The sequence below is a fragment of the Taudactylus pleione genome, unplaced genomic scaffold, assembly GCF_031769625.1.
Source record: "Taudactylus pleione unplaced genomic scaffold, aTauple2 ptg000110l, whole genome shotgun sequence".
Taxonomy (NCBI): Eukaryota; Metazoa; Chordata; class Amphibia; order Anura; family Myobatrachidae; genus Taudactylus; species Taudactylus pleione.
Genome location: NW_028284512.1, coordinates 3,531,681 through 3,550,870, shown reverse-complemented (window position 1 = coordinate 3,550,870; position 19,190 = coordinate 3,531,681). Strand labels below are relative to the sequence as shown.

General features: G+C 46.5%; 1 protein-coding gene across 8 annotated transcripts in view; it reads right to left on the bottom strand.

Annotated features, from left to right (window-relative positions):
- The window catches only part of GAPVD1 (GTPase activating protein and VPS9 domains 1), a 105,671-nt gene that overhangs the window by 5,949 nt on the left and 80,532 nt on the right, over positions 1–19,190 (bottom strand). For all 8 annotated transcript variants that reach the window (XM_088471115.1, XM_088471108.1, XM_088471112.1 and 5 more), the window contains 6 exons: positions 17,902–18,011; positions 11,345–11,504; positions 10,639–10,826; positions 8,407–8,620; positions 3,132–3,204; positions 865–1,062 (listed from right to left, as the gene is read on the bottom strand). In XM_088471115.1, coding sequence (XP_088327241.1) covers positions 865–1,062; positions 3,132–3,204; positions 8,407–8,620; positions 10,639–10,826; positions 11,345–11,504; positions 17,902–18,011 — 943 coding nt within the window. The remainder of the gene's footprint in view (positions 1–864; positions 1,063–3,131; positions 3,205–8,406; positions 8,621–10,638; positions 10,827–11,344; positions 11,505–17,901; positions 18,012–19,190) is intronic.

Sequence of the window (19,190 nt, the reverse complement as noted above, 5' to 3'; positions counted from 1 at the left end):
AAATATTTTTAATCATAAAAGATATATGAAATAAAGAATAAAAAAGGGGTTGAATACCAGGAAAACCTGGTGACATATGTTACACAATATCTAAAAGACTAATCTAAAACCTAGGTATACTACTATAGCAGATATAATTTAGCAGTAACTGTGCTAATATAGCACTAAGATACATATATATCAATATGGAGCATTCCAACGGTGCCGTTCACCATACATTAAGATTATTATTGAAACAATAAAGAAACACGTATTGCCACATTAAAGGATGTAGATATATCCAGTTTAAAAATTTGTGTCAAAAAATTCTCCAGGACCAAAGAAGTTTTTTTTGGCTTTAACACGCCAGCATTTCAGGATATCTTTATGTGGCAGGCTGAGTAAATCGTACAGAGAGACAAATGACAATATTAGCGTGATAAGTTCCAATATATGGACTCTTCCAGGATATATAGAGACCGGAGAGTGAAACTGATCAACAGTATTTTACGGTTACAAATACGTGGTGCACTCACGTTTTGAAGATCAGTCTTTCCTCCTTCAATTAACGGTATAAAGTCCGTATAGGATGTCCAAAGCGGTAATTGCTATTCGCTGATATCCGGCAGAGTAGCTGACACAGATAGCCTTATACGCGTTTCTCCGCCTTTATTTTTTATTCTTTATTTCATATATCTTTTATGATTAAAAATATTTTCTCTGATTTATTGGTAAAATACTGAGACAGCACTTCATTGTTCTATTATATTTGCCTATTTGAAGCCTAAGAGAATTTAGAAAACTAACGATATATAGATCTATGCCATATTAGTTTTCAATGGGCCAGAATCAATTAACAGTTCATATTTTTTCCCTAATAATTACCTTAATAAGAACAAACACCAGTACTGGGACAAAATCATCAGCTCCTGGGACGGAGTACTCGTTGGCGAGACTTAGAAGATTCATGATTGTAGAACACATCCGTAGGATACATTGCACTTTGTCCCTGGGGGTTTTGTATGCACTGATAGTGCGGATCTCTGCCTGAGCAGAAGGCCACGGAGCTTCCCTCAAGTAAACCTAACAGAAAAGCAAGAGACAATAATTACACACGTTTTTACTCTTACTACTACTGTATTGTTGAAATACCCAATACATAGTTATCCCTCCCCAACTCCACCCCAGGGTTGGTTGCAGGGAGTATACAACAATTTTCTGTGCATATTGCAAGCAAAACAAATATGTATATACATACATAAACTGTATACAGCAGCATCCATGCTCAAAACTAAAAGTCCCAGCATGGAACAGAACCAGCACACTATTTGCATACAAAAAAGTAACAATTTATTCTATCAATTCAAGCAGCGAGGGGAAACAAGCCATCCATTTGTAAAGCGAGACATCGGCACTTATCTTTATAGAAGCCATAAAAGGGAGCTAAGCTCAGTAACCCTTGATGTCCACAAGAAAAACCCATGTAGTGAGAAGCACACTGCCCACACACAAAGTCGAGTCACATTATTATGACCTACTCCTCCATTTGACGTTGGCAACGCGCTGGCTTGGTGGGTATATAAGGTCTGCAATAGGTTGTCTGCACTCATATCACTCGTTGCTGTCATGGGTAAAAGGGGCGCTTTATCAGAGTTGCAAATAGGGATCATTATTGGCTCTCGGGCCAAGGGTGGCAGTATTTCTGAAACAGCGCAGTCTGTGAACTGTTCGCGTGCTGCTGTGGTGAAGGTGTATCATGACTGGACAAATGGCACCATTACGAATAACCAACGTGGAAACTGCGGAGCACCATCTGCCATTGATGTGAGAGGTGAACGTCAGTTATGAAGGTGCGTGAGGGCCGACCGACACGCTACAGTGCGGCAGCTCAACATCAAAATGAACCTGGGCGCCACCAGACGTGTGTCTAAAATGATAGTTTAGCGAGCCCTTCATATGGGGCTCCAAAGCAAATGGATGGTCACTGCACCACCCATGCCAATGAAGGTGCATCAGCGGAAAAGGCTTCAACTTTCACGCCTGTATCAGAATTTGACCTCCGCTGATTGGCGAAGGGTTGCCCTCTCCCATGAGTCTCGTTTTCTGCTTCATCGAACGGATGGACGCTGGCGTGTCAGACGAGAAACATCAGAGAACAGACACCCTGCAACCATTGCTGGAAGAACAAACTGGTGGTGGCAGCATTACGGTCTGGGGAAAGGTTTTATTGGAATCTCTGAGCCCACTCAACTATGTGGAAGGCACCCTCAACCGATTTGGTTATGAATCCATCCTTGCAGAGCACATACACCCATACATGCTAATTGTCTTCCCTGAGGCGGATTGGATCTTCAAGCAAGATAATGCAACATGTCACGCGGCCAGAAATGTCCGACAGTGGTTGGACGAGCACGACCAAGACTTCCAAGTACTTCCCTGGCCCCCTAATTCCCCGGACTTGAACCCAATTGAGCATCTGTGGGACCACCTCGATCGTTGTGTTCGCTCTATGGATACTCCACCATGCACCCTCCAGCAGCTGTGGGATGCACTGCAGCCAGCATGGCTCCAGATGCCTGTGCCTATTACACTTACAAAAACAGCCAGCTGTAAGTCAGCTCACATCCTTTTTTTTTCTCGTCTATTATTCCACTCGTAATATAGGCAGTCATATACCCACTGAATCAACTGGCAGGTTCCCTAGATCATTTTTTCAAATGGTATATGTTTTTCTATGTCATTTTGCATTTTACTGGATTCACAAATAGTATACAACTTAAAAATATACCATAAAAGCTAAGCGCTGTTAGTCTTTTTTCTGTTTATTTTTTTTAAATATTTTTTTTTTTTATTGAAGCTTCAAAACGGTTTCTTTTTTAATAACGACGAGCAAGTCAACTAGTGTTGCGCTGAAAATCAGTATTTAAAAATACATACACCCACAGTGTACAGTACTGCAGTTTCTGTTTTTTTGCTCGAGAACTGCTTTATTACACTGTTTGCCAACTACTGTTCATCTTCTGGAGGATGTCCTGAGTGTTAGCAGATTTTAAAAAACTTGCATAAAATAGTATAATCTCTACCACCTGCAAAAATTCTCCATTGTGTAAAAATGAGCTAATAGTGCTACAATATAAACCATGTGTACTAACCTCAGGAATCTGGAGATCTCTGTGATTGGCTGTTACCACTTTGGACAATCTTTGGATGTGTTCATACAAAACTCTGTAGGTGAGAGAAGACAAAGCCATATAAGTGCTCAGAGTGGCTTTATGAGACAATCATTTGTACCTTCCCCCTATTTTCTGAGACATGCTAGACCTAACATTACACTTTTAATGTTTTACAGAAAATGCAATGACACAAAAACATTTTTACCTCAAAAGATGGTATTACCATATTTAGACTAACCACTATGGGGGTTAATTCAAGTAGCCCCGATATTTTCCGGGTGTAAAAAAAAAAAAACTGGAGGGTTTTTTTTGCGTTTTTTCTTCTTCACATTTTTGCAATATTTTTTTTTTTCCGTGCTATTCGTTTAGCCTCCGTGTTTGCACCCAAAAATATATCTATTTTCGGGTGAAAACACAGAATCCGTGAACAGGTCACAGACCTAAGTGTCTTCGCGGACGCGATAACAGGGCTGAGTATCAGGGATTTTCTCCCCTGGGGATCAATTTGTCTTGGTAAAATTACCACAGCTCATTAAATTCTCCCCTATGTATGGAACAAGACTTCTGCCTGAAACTGCCTGTTGAAATCTCAAACTCTTGGCTGTTGCAATTTGACAGATAATGATGCGAACCATCCTGAGTAGGAATCAAACAATTGAAATATGCTATGCAACTTGTTACCATAGTAACACATTTTGCTAAGAAAGGTCAGTTATTCCCAGCATCTATCAGATTGCAGTCAGAGATTATATGATTTTTCTGCAGGTGATTTCAGGCAGAAATACTGTCAGGCTTCAGGAGTTGTAGTATCCACCATAATGATTTAAAAAGTTGGCATTGCAACTACTCACATCCCCTACAAAAATAAGTGGCTCTCAACCACAGGAAAACTGCACACAAAGTATGTTCGCCACACCCGATAATAGATCCTTGCTGAGATAGCACTGGGATAGAAGATCCGGCCAGAGAGGAAAACACCACGGGGACGCTATGGTCAGACTGTGAAGGTCTGCATACCAAGCCATCTGTGGCCAATCCGGATCAATGAGGATGGCGGAGACTAGTTTTAACTGCCGGAAAACCCACGGGAGAAGAGCAATCGGGGGAAAGATGTAAACGAGTGGGAGGTTCCACGGCACCGTGAGCGCATCCACGAAAAAGGTTCCCGGTTCCCTGGTACAAGAGCTGTAGCGAGGAAGCTTATGGTTGTGCCTGGAGGCCATCAAGTCTATGCTCGGGCGACCCTAGCGCCTGACCAACTTCTGGAAAACTTCAGGGTGCAGAGACCACTTTCCGGAGTGAACGCCCTGCCTGCTGAGGAAGTCCGCCTTCTAATTCTGGACTCCTGGAATGTAGAGCTGGAAGAAAGCGTTCTGCCCATCTGATGATGCAACTGACTTCCCTCATGGCCCCACAACTTCTGGTGCCTCCCTGATGGTTTATGTAAGCTACCGCCGTCGCATTGTCTGATTATACTTTCACCGCCCTGTGTGGAAGAAAAGGCCGTGCCAGACAAAGAGCCTCGTCGACTGCTCAAAGTTCCAAGATGTTGATCGATAGACTCGTCTCCTGAGTTGTCTACTCGACCTGAAAAGGTGTGACGTTCAGTGATGGCTTCCCAGCCTCGATAGCTGGCGTCCATGGTTAGAAGAACCCAAGCCTGGATTATGAACGGACGACCCTTGTGCAGGCTCGATGAATGGAGCTACCACGCCAGGGAGTGGCAGACCTCTCTGGACAGCACTATTGTTTGGGATTTGAGATGAAGGGGAGAGCGGTTAAACCACTGTTGAAGTTCCAGTTGCAGTAGACTGAAATGGAACTGCGCATATTCCACCATATCTAAGGTGGAGACCACCTTTCTCAAAACTTGCATGCAGAGATGAATAGAGACTCTGCGCTGGTGCAGAAATGGTTTGATGAGGGACACCAGCTTGTCCCCGGTAAGGAAGACCCTCTACACTCTGATATTCAGGAGAGTGCTCAGATGGAGCATTTCCTGTGACTGAGTCACTCTAGACTTGCACCAATTGATCAGCCATCCGTGTGACTGTAAGACATCCATGGTGATTTGCAGAGGTAAACGAAGGGTATCCGGAGACAGAGCCAATAGGAATAGGTTGTCTAGGTAGTGCAGAATTCTGATTCCGTGGTGACTAAAGATGGCCGCCATAACCTTTAACACCCAAGGTGCCGTAGAAAGTCTAAAAGGCAAGACCCGAAACTGGAAGTGGTCCTTCTGTACAGCAAACCGAGCTGATGATGATCATCCCAGATAGGGACATGCCAGAAAGCATCTTGTATACCCTTGGAGGCCATGTAAATCTGCTGGCTCCATGGCTTGCATGATGGAATGAAGAGACTCCACTCTTAACCTGGGGATCCTGAGAAACAGGTCGAGTGTCTTTAGGTTGAGGATGGGGCGGAAGGAGCAGTCTGGTTTTTGAACGAGGAACAAATTTGAGTAAAAATCTGTCCATCTTTGGGTAGGAGGTACCGGAACTATCACCTCGGAGGCCAAAAGGGCTTTGATGGAAGATCGGAGTGTGGCTGCCTTGCCGACATCGATTGGAAATTCAGTGGAAAAAAACTGGACCGGAGGGCATTCCTGAAATGTTAAGGAGAACCCTCGGGATATGATGCCACTTAACCAGGCATCTGATATGGCTTCCAACAATCTGTCAGTGAATCGAAAAAGGCAGCCACCCACCGTGTGAGGTCCCAGGTGAAGGTCCCCCCCCCCCAATCATGCCGCTGGTTTATTGGCTGGCTTAGGAGACTGGCGGTAACCTGACCAGTTCTGACGGCTTCTGGACTTTGAACTTTTGGAGGGAGAGTCCTGAGCTCTGGAAGAGGACTGGCCTCTGGCCTTTCCCTGTTGGCGAAAGGATCGAAAGGAAAAAGCTGCTGAGGGAAGGAAAGCTGTCTTAGAAGCCACTACAGTGGCAATGATTTCATCCAATTCAGGAACTGAAAAGGGGAAGGCTTCCAGCTCCTTCTTGGACTCGCTGTCTGCTTGCAAAGTGCGAAACCACAACGCTCGTCTAGCTGCCACCGAAGGAGCCGAGACTTTGGAGGATAGAATGTCCGAATCTATGGCGGCCTCACCCAGATAAGTTCTGGCCTCCGTGAGGTTATCCACAATGGAATGGAGGTCCGATTGGCGAGCTACTGGACGAATTCCATCTTCTAGGGAATCTGCCCAGCAACCCAAGGCCTTGACCACCCATGCCAAAGCAAGGGCTGGACGCAAAGCTGCCCCCTCATTGGAAAAAATGGACTTACGAAAGTTTTCCAACCTTCTGTCCGTGGAGTCCTTGAGAGAGGCCACAGTGGGAATGGGCAATGTGGTGAACTTCACTAACCTTGTCATGTTTGCATCTACTGGAGGGGAGGATTCCCTTCTTTTCCGATCCCCTGGAGGAAAAGGATAGAAGGATGACATCCGTTTGGACACCAAAAAGTTTGCATTAGGATGCGACCAGACTTCCACCAGAATATCCTCCAGCTGAGCAGATTGAGGGAAAACTGCCTGTTCCTTCTTCTTACATTTGAAGAGGGGCACCTCAGATGCTGGAGAGGCATCCATATCCTTGATGAGCAAGACAGACTTAACTGCCTTTCTCAAGGCCTCCACATCGACCTGGGTTAGGTGCTCGTCCTGAGCCGAGGAGGATTCGACATCTGATGTCTGGGACAACTCACCTTCCTCCAAGGAGTTATCAGACTGAGAGTCATAGCCCGAGTGAAAAGACATAGAACCGTCACATCGAGTTGTTTGGCATTTAACAGAGGGCTCCAGCATATGATGCAGGGAGCTGGAGACTTGCACCAAGCCTTGTACTGGTTGGGACAAACCTTGAACCCAAGCAGGCTCGGAGAGGGCCGGCTGTTGATCACCAGGAGCAAAGGTCAATTGCTGTCCCCCGGGAACCACCGATAAGGACGGGAGCCTCGGGGGCCGCCAGTTGAGATGCTAATTCCCCCATGGCAAGGGAAGGTGGATTCCAACGTAGGTTCTAGTGGTGGGTCCAGCTCTGAGAGGGACTCATCCTGTGTCTCCGCAGAACACCGATCTTAGATGCTAGTGTGATCCTGAGCCAAACATGAAAAAAAATGTTCCTTACAGGCTTTGCAGGTATTAGTGTGCAGCACAGGAGCATCCCTCTCCCGGTCAACCTATATATGGCAGATAGTAATGAGAACTATAAACAGCTTGTCTGTATGAAACTAGATTAACATACAAGGATAAACTAGGTGTAAACTAGCTAGGGACATTGTGCTCATATTTAAGAAAAAAAGAAATAACAGGCACAATATTCCCACCAACCAGCACCAATAGGTGAGGAAGGGGCATCAGAAAAAACCTGGCACCACGAGAGTGACGTATAGGGGAGGCCGGAGTTCCTCTCTCCATGAAGGCAGTGTTATGAGGCAAAATGGCTGCTCAGCGTCTGGGGGTGGAGGAGAGAGGAGCTTTTGGCAGGGAGCCCAAGACAGGAACCAGCCAAATGGTTTGGCGGGTGGAGAGAACAGGAAAAGGCGCCACCCCGACTGGCTAACCCCAGGGATCTTCCTTTAATTTATGTCCCCAACACAGCTGCGTCCCTGGTGGTCTAGCGGCAACACAGACAGGACTGTGTACCTGCTAGGCCAGTGACCGCCGACGGCTTCTCACCCCACTGGCGGTGTTTGTCACTGAAGACCCAGCGGTTCATCACACTTCGCTCAATTGCAAAGACCCAGCGTGGGAAGTCTCTTACCTGCTCCCACGTCCGACCGCGGCTGCTCCCTTGTGCACTGGAGGTGGTGTCCGGTGACGTTGGCAGAAGAGCCACGCGTCGGTCCCCGGATGTGGGTGATAGAGCATTCAGCATCAGAGTATGTAACACTGGCCGCTGACTGCTCAGGAGAAAAAAAAAAAAAACATCAAGTCCCCAAAAATACATGGCCCTTTCCTCAAGGCACCAAAGTTAAACTGGCTTCCCAGTAGGGATGGGAATCATTTGATGTTTCATCGGAAACATCAGTCAGATGTTCAACTTTATCCCTGCAATGTTTAGGATCCAATGTTTCATCACCATCGCTAGTTTTCTCCCCCAATGTTTTTCAATGCTTTTCCAATATTTTTTGTACAAACTAAAGAATCGAACGATATATTGTATAGGGTGTACCCAGCATTGCCTTACAGTTTTCTGTCCTTCCACTTGTCACTCACTTCCCTCATCTGCCTCCTTTTGTCCCTATAACTCACTGGTCACGTAGTACATCTGCATCCTGGTTGGGGTAGAAGGCCAGCTTAAAAATGCGGTTCATCACACTTCTCTCAATTGCAATCTGGGCATCCTGAAGCTGCTCCTCGCTGGCATTTTGCCAAATCACATCTTGTGCCATAGTTCCATAGAGAGACTGCAGGAACTCCTCCACTTGTGCCGTTTTGTCATCGGCGGCGGTCAACTTCTGGAAGTCTGAAGGAGGAAAAAACAAATTATATCTTGCTATCCCAACTGCTGTCTATATTGGTTTACTCCGGACATAATCTAGATTCCACAATTAAGTGTAAAAACAAGGAATCCAGAGGTTAAAACAAAAAATATTCTTCTGCACATGACCATAAGACATGAAACAAGACACTGAAAACAAAATACAGACCTTATTTTAGACAATTGTAGACTATGCATTTTTTTGCAGACAGACCTAGAATTTGACTACTATGGGGCATACACAATTGTAAGCCGCGAGGATTTTCCAATTCAATTGGCGGTTAGAAAATCAGAGGCGGTAATTTCTATAGGAATTACAGCGGCTATTTTCTCGCTTTCAACTGGAATTTTTCAATTCGCCCAATTGGTTCAATAAATGACACCTCATTATTGGTTATTAAAACTAATAATGGTCTCAAATTACCCCAAATTACTTAGTTAATTTTTGCACCCAAAATTAAATTAAAGCATTTATTTAAATGAAAAATTATTACTTTATCATCTTTTTCCTTTTTTTTAAATTGGCCTAAAATTACCCACATATCACTTTTTTTTGCACTTTCCTTTGTATTTGTTTGTAATTAAAAGGAAAAAAGGTTAAAGAAATAAAAAGCACAAATTGCCCATTTAATGCATTTTTTTAAAAACAATATATTTTTCTTTGGGACAGTAATTACTATTCCTACCGTTACCCAATGTTGTTTGGGGAGAATAAGCTGTTCCACATATTTTTTTTTTTCTTCTTTATTTCATACAGGGTTTGGTCTGAAAAAATGTTGCAACTGATTTTTTTCTACTGGATACCATGGTTTTCTGGAACGTGCATACCCACGGTAATAGAAAATAGGTTGTGAAGCCCGCATACATTTTTAAGCGCAAAACCTTTCGGCCAATTGAATATGATCCTAAAACCGCGTATCGACTAGCAGATATTAATGAGCGAATGCACGATTACGATATCGTAATCGTGCAATCGCTCATTAATCGTGAATGAAATGTTGAAAACGACCGGCGATGCGCGCTACCGCTGGTCGTTTTCGACATCAATCATCGCCTAAACATGCTATTCAATCTGCCGATAACAACAGGTTGACCATGTTTAGGGATGAGAGGGGGTGCCTACACTGAACAACATATCGTTCAGTGTAAACACTGCAGGGGAAGAGGAACGACTATACGATTACAATGTTGTAATCGTACGGTCATTCCACTATCTCTAAAGGATACGCACCTTAAGGGCAAAATTTAAAAAGCGGCGTGTTCAAAAACCCCGGCGCTTTGACGGCGGGTTATACTCAGTTCTAAACGCCGGGGCTTAGGTGGCGGTTTTGCAGCGGTTTCTAAATGACAGCCCTGTTCTTCTCTATTCTAAAATGTGTTTTGACGGCAGTTTTGCAGCGGTTTTTTCCTTAGTAAATCTGCAGATAGCAAAACCGCCGTCAAACCGCAGTCAAAATACATTTAGAATAGAATAGAACAGGGATGTCATTTAGAAACCGCTGCAAAACTGCCACCAAACCCCCGGGGTTTATAACAGAATAGAACCCGCCGTCAAACCGCCAGGGTTTAGATCCCCGCTTCTAAGTAAATTTTGCCCTAAGTGTCCTAAAACCTCTATGTTCATCTACTGTACACAGACTGTGTGGAACACATGTACCAAGCAACGGTGCCATCTTGTGGACAATCTGAAAATCACTTCTCATTCAGATACATGTCAACAATGTTGGACCTAGAGCTTAAATTGTGCATTTTAGTGTTTTTTTTTTTTGTTTTTTTTTTAAACTATGATGGTGAAAATGCAGCAAAACTGCAGTGCTTCGGAGAGCACAAGACGGAATAAAAAATAAAAATACATCTATGAAGACTCAAATCTTTTGCATTTAGCCCTTTAACTAATTTGCAATGTGGGCTTTAGAAATTAGAAAATGTGTTAACTTCCTGAGGACATCCTACGAACACAGCAACACAGAATGTAAAATTAAACAAATCTAACGCAATCCCACCCTGAATAAACTCCAGTATCTTCTTTTCTTTGCTCTCGAGCAGCAGCCGCACACAGACGGTGGTGAAATAGCGTGTGGAAACTTCCTTATCACGTAGAACTCGTTGCAGCAGTCGTTCAAGATGAGCCTGTGTGCCTTGTAACCCCTGGCGACATCTTGTTAAATAGGCAATATATGAGGCTCTTTTCCTAAAATAAGCAGAAGATCAGGTCATCCACTTGGGGGAAACCAGCACAATGGAGTCGATAAAGAGTTGGATGTAAAAGTGGGGTATATAATTCCCAATACACGTGCACATATGCAGACCTGTACGCATCTTGGAATCTGTACACCTCTGCATTCCCTGCATATATATGTCTGGTTTACTATTAATCCATCATCAGTGAGTGCATACAGTTACCATATAGCAGTAGCTTTGAGGAAGCATTTATCAAGTACATTCTATGAAATGATAGGTCGAAGCGAATTGGCTGCTATGAGTAAATTCTCCACTGGTAGACCTCTCTAATCTTTTCGTTGCTTGATACATCAACCCCATCATCTCCACAAATAGTATGCTTTATGATAATGAACAAGTAAACACAACACTGATACAATATGAAAAGGAATTTTGAAACCAGCATAGAAAAGTAAGAAACACTTCTTTATATAAAGACTACTTGAAGTTTAGGTTTAATCCCTGCCTCATCCAGTCAGTCTCTCTTACCTGTAATCCTCTGCTATGGATGCGAGGATCTTGCTACAAGTACGACTGTCAAATCGGCTCACACAGCGCATGGTCTCCTGTATCTGTGCCATGAGGTTTTTGTCTTGTAGATTTATGGCTTCAGCCAGCTGAACTTTCAGAAAGCATACAATCTCATTCTCTACAAAGAAAATAGTTTCAAACAACTAATAGATTTAAAGCAACATAAAAATGTTATTGCCGTATGCTTACTTATCTGTGACAAAAAGAACACAATCCAACAAAAAAAAAAAAAAATATGAGATATGGTAAGAACTTACCCTTGTTATCTCTATTTCTACGAAGTCCATAGGGTTCCACAGGATACCTTGGGGTATAGGTGATGACATCAGTCTTCAGGCACCACAGAGTTAAAGTTTTCAGCCTCCCAGGATGCATCTGGGTCCCTCTCCTATACCCCGCCCCCGGGCCAAGGCATCTCAGTTACGTCACAAGCCATAGGCCGGAGGAGGAGAAGAAAGAGAGAGAAGAAAAAATCTGGACACTCACAAGAATCACATTCTCACCATAGGGAGACGGAAAAACCGGTGACCAGAATAAAGCCCATCTGCAGTACAGGTGCGACAGGGCGGGAGTCCTGTGGAACCCTATGGACTTCGTAGAAATAGAGATAACAAGGGTAAGTTCTTACCATATCTCATATTTTCTACTTCAGGGTCCATAGGGTATCCACAGGATAGCTTGAGGATGTCCCAAAGCAGTATCCTTTAAGGGTGGGGACACTCCTGTGCTGAGAGGAGAATCCGCCGCCCGAAGGAAGCATCCTGAGAGGCAAAGGTGTCAAAAGCAAACAAGGCGTCCGACTTCCTAAAAGAAGAAGTGCGGTCAACATAAATTCTCAATGCCCGCACAACATCCCAAGTGGCGTCACCCACTGAAAGTCCAGGTGAATTGAAAGCCGGCACAACAATTTCTTCATTGATGTGAAAACTGGATACCACTTCGGGAAGGAATCCCGGACGAATGCGAAACACCGCCCTATTCCTATGAAAAATAAGAAAAGGGGGTCTACAAGAGAGAACCCGTAAATCCAAAACCCTTCTGGCCGAGGCAATGGCCAGAAGGAATATGGTTTTAGCTGTAAGCCATTTAAAGTCCACTGAGTCCAGTGGTTCAAACGGCGGTCCCTGGAGAGCCCTCAGGACCACAGCTAAATCCCAAGGCGCCACCGGTGGAACAAAAGGTGGCTGAATGCGAAGAACACCTCGCATAAAGGTGTACACATCAGAGAGCGCAGCAATCCTACGATGAAACCAGACTGACAGGGCAGACACCTGCACTTTCAGAGAAGCCAGGCGAAGCCCATGATCCAGTCCAGCCTGTAGGAAAGCCAACACCCTAGACAGGCGGAACTCCCTAAGGGAATACCCTCTAGGTCTACACCACCAGAATAAAGTATGCCACACACGATGGTAGATTCTTGCCGAGGAAGGTTTACGAGCTCTTAGTATGGTTTGCACCACGGAGCTAGAAAAACCCTCTGGACCTTAGCATGACCGTTTCAACAGCCACACCGAGTCAGGTCCGGGTGAAAACAAGGACCCTGTGACAGGAGATTCGGTCATAATGGTAACCTCAGAGGAACGTCTACTGACAGACTCTGGAGGTCGGAGAACCAGTGCCGTCTGGGCCACTCAGAAGCTATTAACAGTAGCGTACCTCCTTCTTGATTTGAATTTCCGTATTACCCGCGGAAGAAGGGAAAATGGAGGGAAAAGGTAGGCAAACTGGAACGTCTACTGGACGGACTGGACGGACAGGGCATACACCAGAGACGCCTTTTCGTCTCTTGTTCGAGACCCGTACACCGGCAACTTGTTGTTGTGCCGGGACGCCATGAGGTCTATCTCTGGAAGACCCCACTTGTCCACCAGACTCTGAAAGACGTCCTGGTGTAAAGACCACTCTCCCGGATGCACGTCCTGCCTGCTGAGAAAATCCGCTTCCCAGTTGAGGACTCCCGGGATGAACACTGCCAATAATGCTGGGAGATTGCGCTCCGCCCAGACCAGAATACGGAACACTTCTGCGAGTGCTGCTCGACTTTGGGTTCCTCCTTGCTGGTTTAAATAGGCCACCGTGGTGGCGCTGTCCGACGGAACCTGCACAGGGTGACCCTGGAGAACCGGCTGTGCCAGCTGGAGAGCTCTTGACACCGCATGGAGCTCCAAAATGTTTATTGGAAGCTCCGCTTCCGCCCGAGTCCACCTGCCCTGAAACAAGTGTGGACCCGTGACAGCTCCCCAGCCCTGGAGACTGGCGTCCGTTGTTAACAGGACCCAGTTCGCCACCCAGAACGGGCGACCCTTGTTGAGGTGGGTCGTCTGCAAACACCAGGTTAGAGACAGGCGAACGTCCGGAGTGAGCCCCATCGTCTGGGACTTGAGACACTTAGGCAATCCATTCCATCTGGACCGGATCAATAGCAGCAGAGGTCTGGAGTGAAATTGGGCATACTCCACCATGTCGAATACCGACACCATTGAGCCCAATAACCTCATTGCCGAGTGTATCGACACTCGACGACACTGCAGACAACTGCGCACCCTCACCTACAAAGCAAGGATCTTTTCCTCCGTCACAAAGATCCACTGCTGCCTGGAGTCCAATAAGGCCCCGAGGTGCAGGATCCTCTGAGACGGGGTGAGAGTGGACCTCTGCCAGTTTGTCAACCAGCCGTGACGTAGCAGTACCGCAATCGTCAGATCCAGATGGTGTAAAAGAAGCTCTGGAGACCCCACTATCAACAGGAGGTCGTCCAGATAAGGCAACAGTCGGACTCCCTGCGTCTGCAGGAGAGCCGCCATGACCTTGGTGAATACCCGTGGAGCAGTCACCAGGCCAAAAGGCAGTGCCCGGAACCGGAAATGTTCTTTGCAGATTGCCAATCTGAGGAACTGCTGATGGCGCAAAAGAATAGGGACATGCAGGTAAGCGTCCTGGATGTCCAATGACACCATGTAGTCCCCAGGTTCCAGTGCCAGAATAATGGACCGCAGGGTCTCCATCCGAAACAGAGGCACCCTCAAGGACTTGTTGAGGGCCTAGCATGCACTGAAACTCCAGCCTGGAGTATAGTGTGCAAAACCTTCCGCAGTTCCGAGGCTGGGCTCCGGTCTAGCGGAAGGCCTGTGGTAAAGAACCGGGATGGAGGCCTGTGCCGAAAGGAGAGGGCATACCCGTGAGAGACCAACTCCTGAACCCGTGTCTGTCGTAGTCCTCGACCAGCACTGGGCGAACTGAAGCAGGCGCCCCCCACTTTGGGGTCCCCCAAAGGGAGGCCTGGACCGTCAGGCCGCAGGTTTGTTATCTGACCTAGGAGCCGGACATCTGGTACTCCAGACCTGTTTCTTGGGTTTGGACAATTTCTTGGTCCCAGCCTGCCGTGGAAAGGACTGTACTTTAGGCCTCCCTTGGGCCCTGTGAGGCCGAAAGGACGACCCACCAGCACTAGAAGGAATCGTAGCAGACGTAAGACATGCAGATTTTGCTGCTGACAACGTAGCTACTATTTTGTCCAGATCTGGACCAAATAGTACCTGTCCAGACCTGCTAATCCCTTTTTGGAATCCGCGTCCGCTTTCCAAGAACGCAAGCATAAGGTGCGACGAGCAGCCACGGCTGCAGAGGAGATCCTGGAGGTGAGCATACAAATATCTAAGGCCGCTTCATTAATGTAAGTGGCAGAGTCTCGGAGATTGCCCACCAACTCGGTCTGTTCATCCGAACAGTCAGAGTCCAAAGACGCCTCCAAATTATCCGCCCACCACTCCATAGCTCTGGCTACCCAACACACGGCCAGAGCCGGTCTGGATGCTTCCCTGCCAGGGAATAAACGGATTTGAGGCAGATCTCCACCTTGCGGTCAGTGACATCCTTCAAGGATGACATCGAAGGCATAGGCAAAGTGGCACTTTAAACTAGGCGTGTGACATGTGAATCCACTTGCGTAGGGGATTCCCACTTGGAAAAATAATTGACCGCAAACGGATAAGCCACGGCTAAGCGCCTCTGGGGCTGAAACAGTTTACCTGGATTTTTCCACGCCTCCTCTAAATGATCCACTAATTGATCAGAAAGAGGGAACACCGTAGCCTCACCCTTAATATCCTTAAAAAGCCATATATGAATGTGGCCACCAAAGGATCAATATCCTCAATAACTAAAGCCGAGCGGACCGCTCAAATAAGACCAGGGATATACACCTTGGACTTAGCGTCCTGCTCTTTGGTACGGAGAGGTTCTTGGTCAAATAGATCCAGAATCTCCCCATCATCTGACGTCTCATCGTCATCCACATAAGGAGCAGATAAAGACGCCACCGGCCGTTTATGAGGCCGCAACACAGACTCCCCCTGTAAAACATCGGACAAATGGTGAACCGATGTAGTTAGAGTATTTACCCACGCAGGCTCCGGAGAAACCTGGGAAGGGACAGGGAGACTGTGGGGTACCATCAATTGTCTCGGGAACTCCCGCATGGGTGACGACACCACTGACTGCTGGGACAAACCCGTCTGGGTAAACGCAAGTGGCGGAGCTAGCTGGCCCACAAGGGTTGTAAGCGCCTTAGCGAAACAAGCCCAGGGAGGTTCCTGTACCGGGACCATAATCGGCCGTGACAGTGCCAGGCACTGGGGACATAACCCCTCCGCGTTACCCTCCCACTCCGCTATTGGTACCTTACATTTAGTACACATGAGCTGGAGAGGAAAGTCAGTCTCAGACATGATGGTAAGTATGTGACACTCACACCTATACGCATTGGTATAGTGTGAATAACGCCCTGCACACCGCGCACCGCAAGGGCTTTGAGCAGAGCAAGATCAGGGACAGTAATATGGCTGACAGTAGAAAGTGAAAGTAAAGACAGCAGGCTAGCAGATTAGTCACATACAATGCAGAAGAAACAAATCCCTGCACTATTAGCGCTGGTTCTCAACTACTCAGACCCTCAGGCTGGTAGGACTCAGCGCTGCATACACTGACATGTGACAAACAGAGGAGAGGTATGCTGGGGGACCCAGACCGCAATGCCACCGCTCACAGGCTTCCAGCAGCGTTCACCATGCTTCAAAGATGGCCACCGAGGAGCAGAGGATGAAGGAGGCTGGCCTGGGGGAGGAGCGCTGACACACTATGAGACAGAGCAGAGAGGCTGTGTGCAGCAGAGGAGGCGCAGGCTGTGAGACAAGGAAAGCGCGCTCCCCTGGCATGCATTTAACCCCTGGGACGCCGCAGCGCATGCCGCTCAGCAGCGGCCCGCTGTCCCAGGGGGTAGTGGAAGCGCAGGTTGGTCGCCTGGCTCCACGCTGCAGCCAGTCCCCAGGGAGCCCCCTGCCTGGGGACTCAGGACCATGTGATCAGCGGGGACCCACCGCGGGTCCCTGCTGCTTACCTGCTATTCCCTGGGATCCGGCCATGGTCCAAGACATCTGGGGGCACCGCTAGCTGTGACCCCATATGTCTACCAGCATCCCCGGATCAGTACCGGCGTTCTGGTACCGGCGGGGTGTAGGGGAGACGGCATGGACGTCAGTACTGACTGTCCACGCTGCCTTTAAAAGAAACTTCAGGGGCTCTTCATAGCCCCCCTCTGCACAGTGCCTCTGACTCCGGCCAGGCACCAACGAAACTGAGATGCCTTGGCCCGGGGGCGGGGTATAGGAGAGGGACCCAGATTCATCCTGGGAGGCTGAAAACTTTAACTCTGTGGTGCCTGAAGACTGACGTCATCACCTATACCCCAAGGTATCCTGTGGATACCCTATGGACCCTGAAGTAGAAAAAAAGATTTGGTTTCATACTATGCATACAGTCTAGACCTGCTTCACATTAGTACAGGTGCAATGGGCTGTCCTATTTGATCAATAACAAACCAGCAGATGAGGAGCAATAATTGTACACTACATTAGACGGATGTATCATGCTTAGACAACCTCTTCCCCGTCTGAGAGCACCAGGAGGAGACTCAGACACATAATAAATAATACTGGACAACTGTTCAGTACTTATCTTAGGGCTTGCTCATATGGAAATATTGTAGCACTCTGAATAATTGTCAGGGTCTAAAGCTGGGTACACATTAAACAATTTGTGTACCCAGCGATGTCGCTGACTATCCCAGCGCCGACGTGCAGACATATCGGGTGGTCCATACACACTCGACGATTTGGTGCTCGACTGCCTGATATGCTGCCGCATAGTGCTGCATCAGATCGCCAGCCGCATCGCCTGATCTTCCATGCTGCACATAAGATCAGGCGATGAGACTAACGACCCCACGGGAGCGCGCACTACACGATGTACGGCATACACACTACACATTTTTAACGATTTGTGTCAGAATCGGCCGAAGATATCGTGTAGTGTGTAGGGGCAATTAGTACTATTTGCAATTCCATTACTTACAGTAATTACTTACAGTAATTCACTTATTCTCAATAACGAAGCACAAACACCTGAAAGAACAAGCCATTGATAGCTTCAATGGATAATTAATATTCAAAAACGTTTACCATCAGGGTCATTGTGATCCGGTAGACCATTCCGGGTGGAATGGGAAAGCATCGGGAATGCAACAGAATCTGCAGAACATAGCGCTAATCTCAACTTCTTTTTTGCATCCCTATACATATAGATATGGAAAAAAAAAAAAGAATACATTTTAAGTCACGTGGATTGGCACAATTTTTAAACCTGTGATATAAAGATGGTTTTAATTCAGAAATCTTATTCCCCAAAAAACAAACACTAAACAAACCAGTAAATAACAAATTAAAATGAGCGCTAAACACGGACATTAGTCAACTGTAATACACATTTTTAGCACCCTCGGATAACTCCTGCCATAATTTCATTTCACAAAAAAAGGAAAGCTTGGGAGGATGACCTATGCTGGCCATACACTAACACGATTTCGGGCCGTGTGCCCGATTTTCGACGCCTCGTAAGATGAATCGTGTAGAAATCGTGTATTTTTTTAAGTAAAATATGAACTGATACACGCTCCCGCAGCTCCTAAAACGTATCGTATGATCAGATGGGCAGCCCATTTGATCCGTCGTATTGGTATGCTGACCGTGCCGTGTTTTTCACCATGCGATGCATCGTGCGTCTGTCTGACTGCTGTCAATTCAGTGACATTTTGAAGAATGATGATCAGTTTCTCAGCAGGCACACGATCGAACGTACCGTGAGATCATATGTACATTGTATGTTTAAAGTGCGTTCGGGATTGCCGGAGAGTTCAAGGGAAATTGTAAGATGAATCTTATCTTATGCTGGTCGTACTAGTGTACGGCCAGCATAAGGTTAACCACAAAACCAAAGATGCAAAATCTTAGATAAACTTTTACATTTTCTAAAACATGAATTTACTTTCTTTGCTGATGCAATTATTCTCCAGCTCCGGCTATTTGTGTTCAGAAAAAGAATTTTAAACATCAGCTATACGCTAACAACATAGCCGCTGACTGAACATAATAAGCAACTGAGTCTCAATAAGAAGAGTTGTTAGGAATGAACAGAGAATACACACATAAAAATCAGGATTATGTACACCCATCAGCCAGAACATAAAACCACATGCCTAATGTTGTGTAGGCCCGCCTTGTGCTGCCAAAACAGCTCTGTCCAGTCAACGTAAAGACTCCACAAGACCTCTGAAGGTGTCCTGTGGAATCTGGCACCAAGACGTTAGCAGCAGATCCTGTAAATTGAGGTGCGGCCTCCATGGCTCGGACTTGTTTTTCCAGCACATCCCACAGATGCTCGATTGGATTGAGATCTGGGGAACTTGGAGGCC